This window comes from Populus euphratica, unplaced genomic scaffold, assembly GCF_000495115.2.
Source record: "Populus euphratica unplaced genomic scaffold, PopEup_1.0 scaffold3934.1, whole genome shotgun sequence".
Taxonomy (NCBI): Eukaryota; Viridiplantae; Streptophyta; class Magnoliopsida; order Malpighiales; family Salicaceae; genus Populus; species Populus euphratica.
The window spans coordinates 1-8,806 of record NW_011503733.1 but is presented as its reverse complement, the minus strand read 5'-3'; the positions used below and the strand labels follow the sequence as shown (position 1 = coordinate 8,806).

Below are 8,806 nucleotides of genomic sequence, written 5' to 3'. Positions count from 1 at the left end.
AAGAGCAACTAAAAAGAACAAGAACTGGGAATTGATAAAAAAAAAAAGGATAAAATAAAATATTGAGAGACAAAACTAAAAGATATAACAAGTTAGAAAAATGATAACAAAAAATATGCAATAAAAAAAATAAGAACTAAATATGAAAAAAAAATCAAATATCAAGGAGCAAATTTGAGAGAGAAAAAAAAAACAAGAAAAGTATATAAAAGAAACAATCAAGAGAATAAGTATCATATTTAATATAAAAACAAAATAAATGAAACTATAAAAAAAATCCAAAAAAAAAAAAAAATCAACAAGAAAAAAAGGATCATAGTTGAATCTCTTCTCCATTTATTTTTTTATCAAAATATCATCATTTTTACTTTTTAGCAAAATAAAAATCAGGAGATTAGTTAAGAAAAAAATCATACCAACACCCATTGATATTTTTTCTTATTGTTTTCTTAACCAAATAATATCATTTTTATTTCTCATATGATAAAAAATTTGAATAACCTTTATTAACCATGGTTATTCAATCCAGCCCGTGATCCAAGATATGATAAAGGTAAGCTCCTAGGATAAATCATAAAAGTATGATAAAAAAAAACACTATAACATGAAAATTCAATGGAATTAAGCAGCAAGGATGAAATTGTAAAAAAAAAATTAATCAAAAAATGAATTCAAAATAAAAGGAATTGCAATTAGCAATTAGGATCAATTTTTTTTAAAAAATGACCAGGGATTAAATTAAAAAATAAAATCCAATTAAAAAAATTAAAGCATAATAAATAGAAATAAAGAAATAAAAATAAAACGAGTTAAATTCAATGGATCCTTTTACAACTTTGCATAGTCAGCATATATTTTAAGACGAGGAGGAGAAAATATAGAGAAGGGATTATTGTTGGAGCTTCTTCTTGTCATGTATGGCAACAAGCGTAAGCTCACCATGTAGAGAGTAGTGCAATGCTTCGGATGCCACAATGTTATTATCATTTTTACTTTTTAGCAAAATAAAAATCAGGAGATTAGTTAAGAAAAAAATCATACCAACACCCATTGATATTTTTTCTTATTGTTTTCTTAACCAAATAATATCATTTTTATTTCTCACATGATAAAAAATTTGAATAACCTTTATTGACCATGGTTATTCGATCCAGCCCGTGATCCAAGATATGATAAGGGTAAGCTCCTAGGATAAGTCATAAAAGCATGATAAAAAAAACACTATAACATGAAAATTCAATGGAATTAAGCAGCAAGGATGAAACTGTAAAAAAAAAATAATCAAAAAATGAATTCAAAATAAAAATAATTGCAATTAGGATCAAATTTTTTAAAAAAATGACCGGGGATTAAATTAAAAAATAAAATTCAATTAAAATTTTTTTAAGCATAATAAATAAATAAAAAATTAGAATAAAATGAGTTAAATTCAATGGATCATTTTACAACTTTGCATAGTCAGCATATATTTTAATACGGGGAGGAGAAAATATAGAGAAGGGATTATTGTTGGAGCTTGTTCTTGTCATGTATGGCAACAAGCGTAAGCTCACCATGTAGAGAGTAGTGCAATGCTTCGGATGCCACAATGTGATGCTACTAATGGCTATCAGAAAGCACCACATATACTGTCTAATGGGTGCAAACACTGATTATTTTTTTTTATTATAAAAAGATCATAACACTCCTGATCCTAAAAAGATAATTCTAAAAGAAACATGGTTAAAAAAACTAAAATATCCATTGTGTACAACCCATAATAAAAAACACCAATAAGTTTTAATTTTATTTGTAATTTCAATCCCCTAGTGATTTATTTGTTTGTCAATAAGTCTATTATCTACTTGTTTATTTAGGTTTTAGAATTGTATTTTTAAAATGTGTATGGCTTGGAAAAATATTAAATTAATATTTTTATGATTATTTTTTATAATTTTAATATACTGATATTAAAAATAAAAAAATATTTATCTTAACATATTCTAATTAAAACCTTTTTAGAAACAACTATAACACAACACAAAAGCACTCGCTCAAGATTTAATCACTATTTTCAATTATTGATCTTGTTTGTAGTTTATATGTGATGTAGTCTTTAAAATATCAGTTGTTTTGTTTAATAATGAGACAAATACATAAAAATAAATAAATCATATATAGTCCCATTAAAAAGTGATAAAATTCTATTCTTTTAATCAAGAATTTATTTTTAATTTATTTTTACTACTTGTATTTATCTCTTGCAACCATAAAATTTCTCAGCATAATCACATGTTCAATGCTTCGAAACAAAATACTAAGTTTTTTTTAACATAATAAAAGATCCAGTATTTAATTAATATACAAATTAATCTAAACATAAAAAAGTATTGACAAATTTCAACGTGATAACATCCAAAAATGATATTGTAATAAAACAACTTGTTTTTAAAAGATATTATTAAATATATGATACTAAAAAAATAATTATTAATTAATAAAAGAAATATAAAAAAAATTAAAAGATTATAGTTTAATTAGTTAGATTTTAAATTTAATTTTCAGATATTATCAATTTAAATTTTATAAATTTTATAATCATTAAAAAATTATATAATTATTAATTTAAAATTAATTAAGATGTAAATAAGTGGAACTGAATACCAATATTAATAAAATAAATAAAATAAAAAATTATTAAAAAATAAATAAATAAATATCAAACAGCCTTTTAAACAGTTGAGAGACCAACGGCTGGGACACCATGGAGGCACCAATCCACGAACTACCAAAAAACAATCCATCCAAACAAAAAACTCACCAACCAAAACAAACCAAGTGTCGTAAATCCAATCTCCACACGGACAGCTAGTTAGATCCATCAGATCACCTGGAATCGCCAGTATCCAACCAAACACCAACATCCTTAACTCTCTTTCTCTCTCCTCACAGGCCCAAACTTTCCCCTCCATCATCATCCATTTTCTTCAACCTTTCTCCTCCCCCCTCCTCCTCTCTCAAATAAAAAACGAAGAAAAAGAATTCATCTCCTTTCTTTTCTAGGGTTTTTACAGCCATCATCGCCGCCGTTGAATTATTGTTTTTTATGATCGAGAAGAAGATATGGCAGCGGGCATGGATTTTTCGCCACCATTTACGGTACTAGAAGGCGGTTACAACAAAGACAACAACAACAGCAGCACTAATGTATCGGAAAATCAAAACGCTGAGAATTTAGACAACCTTAAACAATCCACCAATGGGAAACCTCCACGACATCTCCGTCAAAGTATGGACTCCACCCGATTGCTCAACGCCGCTGATCTGGTAAATTTAGAAATAAATTAAAAATTAAATCTTTTTTTCAATAATCATGAATTGATTGATTTTTTGTTTAGGCGCTTGATGTTGGGGTTGTGGTCGTGGTTAGTAACTTACCGGCTGATGAAAGAACGGACTTTTTACCGTTGTTTCGATCGGGAAGTTGTGCTGAAGGAGGGCCTAAACAGTATATGGAAGATGAACATGTTTGTATAGATAATCTTGTTGATCATCTAGATGCCACCGCCAACTGCCCTTCTCCGGGAGCTTTTTATGGGGTGAGTATTTCAAAACATCTTGTTGATCTCTGAGTGACTGGGAATTTCATTATGTTGATAAGTTAGCTGGAAATGTGTTTTGGGCTGATTTTAAATGGAATATGTGGGCAGGTATTTGATGGGCATGGAGGAACAGATGCGGCATTGTTTGTGAAAAATAATATTCTGAGGTTTATAGTCGAGGACTCCCATTTTCCGATTTGTGTGGAGAAGGCTATTAAGAGTGCTTTTGTGAAAGCTGATTATGCATTCGCAGATGATAGTGCACTTGATATCTCTTCTGGCACCACCGCACTAATTGCTCTTATATTTGGAAGGTAAGAGGGATGTATCCTTTTTAGATATAGAATATTTAGTAGGATATTGTTGCCAAAAATTTCTTATTTGGGACTAAGGTGTAGCCCCCAAGCTTCCTATTATTCAACAGTTTGTCATTCACCTTTACATGTACTTTATTTGAGGATTGCTTAGTTGTTTTGTTGAGCGCTCCTGTAAAGTAACAAGGAGAGGGAAAAAGTTGGACAGTGGTAGAGTTGGAGATGGCGATAGAAATTGGAGTGAGGTAGAGTAGATCTGACTGAACTTTTGGATCAAGTTGAGCTGGGTTTATCAGTGCAATACAAATAAATAACCTTTTCAAGTTGAAGATTAAGTGTTGCATAGCGTCAAAATAGATATTGAAACAAGGGCCTTTTGTTATGTTTGTCTGCTGTCCCATACTCTTGGGAACTCCTGTGTGCAGACATGTCTTCCTGATAAGTTTACATCAGTCTCCAGGTTCTGGATCTCATTTAGGTTTTGAGGTTTCATTTCTCTGAAATAATTCTACTCTTTTCCAGGACATTAATAGTTGCCAATGCTGGAGATTGTCGAGCAGTGCTGGGGAGGCGAGGTAGAGCAATTGAGATGTCCAAAGACCACAAACCTAATTGCACATCAGAGAGACTAAGAATTGAGAAACTTGGTGGCGTCATTTATGATGACTACCTTAATGGCCAATTATCTGTTGCACGTGCCCTCGGAGACTGGCACATGAAGGGCCCTAAAGGTTCAGCCTGCCCTTTAAGTGCTGAGCCTGAATTGCGAGAGACAAATTTGACTGAGGAAGATGAGTTCTTGATCATGGGCTGCGATGGCCTGTGGGATGTAATGAGCAGCCAGTGTGCTGTGACAATTTCTAGGAAAGAACTGATGCTCCATAATGATCCTGAAAGATGCTCAAGAGAGCTGGTCAGGGAGGCACTCAGACGCAATGCATGTGATAATCTAACAGTGATTGTTATCTGTTTCTCCCCGGATCCACCCCCCAGGATAGAAATCCCGCAATCCCGAGTTAGGAGGAGCATATCAGCTGAAGGTTTGAACTTACTAAAGGGTGTTCTGGATAGTAACTCATGAAAAAACTGATGGTTTGATCATTTCTGTACAAATACATTCAAGGTTGGAACAGGTAAGAACATCTTTCTCTCCAGGCTGCTCTTGATATCCACAAGGCCATGGCTGGCATTCAGCTTTCTTCAGGGAATAAATATGGCATGGATTCTTTGGAGTTTGAAAACCCTGTACATCTGATATAATTTATGTTGTTCCATTTGGAGTTCGTTGTTCAACTTCTTAGTTGCATGCACCTCCCTCTCATTCTTTTCTTCAACGTTGTACATAATTTGGGGGAAAATGAGAGCTGTGATCTAACACTCTACTTTTAAATCGTTTATCTCGGTGTTGTCATTCAATGAATTAATTGATTATGAGGGATTTCCATGGATGCCTGCTTACTTGTTTCCGTCGATCATTCTGTTAGATAACTCTTGATGTTTTTTGGATTGTGTTGCCTTCAAAACTGACTTGATCATAACTAGCCGCAGCTCTCATAAGCTCATCTTATCAATTATCATCCAGCCTGCCCTTTTATGCTACTAGTGGTGATTCATGAAACGAGTTCAGACTCGCAGATATCGATTGCCTGAAAATAAATAGCTGATGGAAACATGAAACGAGTTCAGGCTCGCAAAGTACCTGAAGACCGAGAGAACATATCTTTGACAAAAATTCACATTATTATTAATGTCCTGGAAATAAATATATTTACGTCGTTTTCGTTACTTGTGTGTATCAATTAGATACTAACCGAACACAATTTTAAATAATGGGATTTCGTATTAAAATAAAAACTACAGTAATTTTTGAGTTCGATAGAGTCGCTTGGTGTTGTGCCCTTTTAACCCTTTCCACTAGCATTCCCAGTTTTCAAACTTCTCGATACAAGTTTTTGTAAGCGGAAAAGGAGTAGAGCAGTACACTCACATCAATGCCGAGAAGAATAGCATGATTTCAGGTTTTTAATGTGAATATGGGATACCAAAGGTCCAAAGCTGTCCCATCATAATGAAAATCTTGAACCGTAAGGCACAGCTGCTTCACCTGTGCCGGAGATTCAAAACAGGAAGCAACAAGGTGAAGTTAACAAGTCATATATTTGACAAAGAAATAGAAATCGAAATCAATGTGTCTGTCCTCTTTCACGATTGTTATTGCTATGTTTAGGTCCAAAACACTGATACAAGGCCTGCCTATTTGTTGGAGAAAAATTGTGGGGTTGTAATCCCGGGCACAATTCAACATTGTAAACAAGGCTGTCAAGTTTGGAAAAACTTTCCCACGAGTGATCGATTCAAAATCATAGGAGTTACTCAGAGTTCTCCATCTGGTTCATCATCATCAGCGTCCGCCTGATGGGAGTCACTACATAAACCAATAAAGTTTTCAATTAATATATAAATTAGAGCATGGTGCCTCTTTTAGGTTGACAAACAATAGCTGTGCATGATTAAACTGGAATCAGGTAATTTCCAATCAACAGGCAGATTGAGGAGAGACGCAGGTGCAAATTTTATTTTCTCAACCAGTAATCATGCATGATTAAACTGCGATCAAGTAACTTGCAATCAACAAACAAAACAATATTGAGGCAATAGCAAGGTGCGAATTGTATTTCTCGTTCAGGAGGTGCACGTGCCTTTGATTGAGAAAGCCACTCAAGTCAGTGAATGGTTAATTGATACTTCCAAGTTAGGTCACAACACAACTTGGTGCTTCTTTAAAGCCAAGTTCCCAGGGATTGATGGTAACTATCCTTGCAACCAGCTATTTTGCTTAAAGTACATAAACCTGGCTTTAGATTCAACGTTACCTGGACATATTACAGTGCTTGCTCAAATCCTGGCATAAGATCTTGCTCACACCCCCTACTTTTACAGATCCTTTCTTTATCCGTTCTGCCAACTGCAATATTAACCATCCTTAGTAGCCTGAACAGTCACCCTATAATAAACAACATAAATAACCAGTTAACTAAGAAATGGCTAAGCAGGATATGAAAACTCACCTCATCTTCAGTGTCCTCCAATAACCTGTCCCATTTTACACATACAGGTTAGACTTTGGTAAACCATACACTAGCTGGCATTTAACATCCTTGAAGATAAGCACAAATTACACAATCATATGCATATTTTGCAATGAGTGAAAATAGAGGGATGACCAAAACTTTCCATCTCACCTTCCACAATAAGATGATATATCTTTTGAATATGCCTTGGCTTCTTGCTTGTCTATCAAAAGATAAAAATAGAAAGACAACTTAAAAAATTTGTGGTAGTTTCAGTTGAAAATAAAAGTTCAAAGACACAGAAACAAAGAACATATAACAAAAATGCTGAGTTAGGGCCAACCATTGGCATCACAACTAATAAGCGTGAACCAATTTGTGGGAAAAGGAAGTGATTCCAATTTCCTAGAAAGGCAAGGATAAGAAATTTTGTGGTGTTCCAATCCCATTCTCCTAAAAAGGAAAACAAACTCACCAGAGCAAGGATACGGCTCTTCTGCTTAAATAGAATTCCCATTCTGTTATGGGGTGATCAAGATCTTTGTTTTCAGCTTCCCATCAAATCTTAAACTCACATCTATTAATCTAAGGCTAGTTGCACTTCACAATTAAGCTACCAATCCTATTTGAAGAGTAAGATAGTAGTCCTAGTCCTGCTATCATTTTACATTCTCTTTATCAAACATAGCCCATTTGAAACTAAATGAACGCACAAAAAGCATGGCATCAAATCAGACATCAAGTTCGATTAAGAAATGGAGGAACATCATGAAAACCAGGGACAAATTGGTTAATGCACAGAAGCCACAACAAGAGACAAGAATATTGTTAAGAACAGACAATATTATTAAATACTTACTAATTGCAAGATTGTCCCAGTTATCCACTCTAACCCATTCATATCTTTTCGAATCCACCTGCCAAAATAATGAAACAAATATTGAATGTGCTTGCAAGAGGACATGAAATAAATAAACATGCAGCTGCAAAGACAATATTCAATAGCAAAATGATCAAGGATCACCAGACATCACTGTTAACAGAAACTACAAATAGTCAAGCACAAATGTCTCCGACTAAAAAACTCAGAAGTAATACATCAACCATGCATCCAAAGCAAAGAACACAACCGATGAAGAGCTCAATTCAACCGATAATTACCTTCTGAAGAGTGTAATCTTGCATTTTATCACAAAGCCCATCTAGTAACTCAACGACCCTAAGCTCACTGACTCTGTCCAAAAAAAAAAAAAACACAATCATAAAAAAATTAGCAACATTTACATGACAATGCGCCCCAGAAAGACACTACACTATATGGCACGGAGAGGAATAGATAATTTAAAGTTTAAAGGAAATATTGAAACTTTACCTGTAATCAATTACTTTTCCTTTACGTTGACCTTTAGAATCCAATCTGTGTCTCATATCCAAATGATTCCTCGGTTTTTCCTACACAATAATTACCAAACCATTGAGAAATGAAGCACAGCTTAAAAAATTGAAAGAAAATAAGACTAGAATCCTTACATTGGAAAGCCCATTCTCTATCTCCTCCTGAAAAATCGATGATCACAACATTCAGTTGAGCTCGGAAGGATGATTAGTTAATAATTAAACCCTAATGATCATCGAATAAAGCACAGAGAGAGAATTGGAGGATCTGAAGGAAATAAAGGAAAGTACCGCAACGGCATTACAAGCAGCGCATTTGTCATCGATGCTTGAGACAACTGTGAATGTCAAAATGAAGAGTATCATCAGAAGCCACGCCGTCGACTCCGCCATCTTTATCGTTCTTAGTCTTCGCCTCTTCCGATCGCACCTCTCTCTCTCTGGT

General features: G+C 33.9%; 2 protein-coding genes across 2 annotated transcripts; one reads left to right on the top strand and one right to left on the bottom strand.

The window, feature by feature from the left end:
- The first annotated feature begins 2,869 nt into the window (after positions 1-2,869).
- Positions 2,870-5,343, top strand: LOC105119908 (probable protein phosphatase 2C 27). Its single transcript, XM_011018100.1, has 4 exons — positions 2,870-3,306; positions 3,378-3,578; positions 3,690-3,895; positions 4,418-5,343. The coding sequence occupies exons 1-4, from the start codon at positions 3,103-3,105 to the stop codon at positions 4,974-4,976; spliced, it is 1,170 nt and encodes a 389-aa protein (XP_011016402.1). The 5' UTR covers positions 2,870-3,102; the 3' UTR covers positions 4,977-5,343.
- Positions 5,344-6,033: 690 nt separating this feature from the next.
- Positions 6,034-8,800, bottom strand: LOC105119907 (TLR4 regulator/MIR-interacting MSAP protein). The gene is made up of 9 exons (XM_011018099.1): positions 8,653-8,800; positions 8,497-8,523; positions 8,339-8,418; positions 8,128-8,200; positions 7,826-7,883; positions 7,138-7,189; positions 6,964-6,988; positions 6,769-6,860; positions 6,034-6,320 (listed from the first exon to the last, which is right to left on the bottom strand). Exons 1-9 carry the CDS (start codon positions 8,752-8,754, stop codon positions 6,269-6,271), a joined length of 561 nt encoding a protein of 186 aa, XP_011016401.1. The 5' UTR covers positions 8,755-8,800; the 3' UTR covers positions 6,034-6,268.
- Positions 8,801-8,806: the final 6 nt, after the last annotated feature.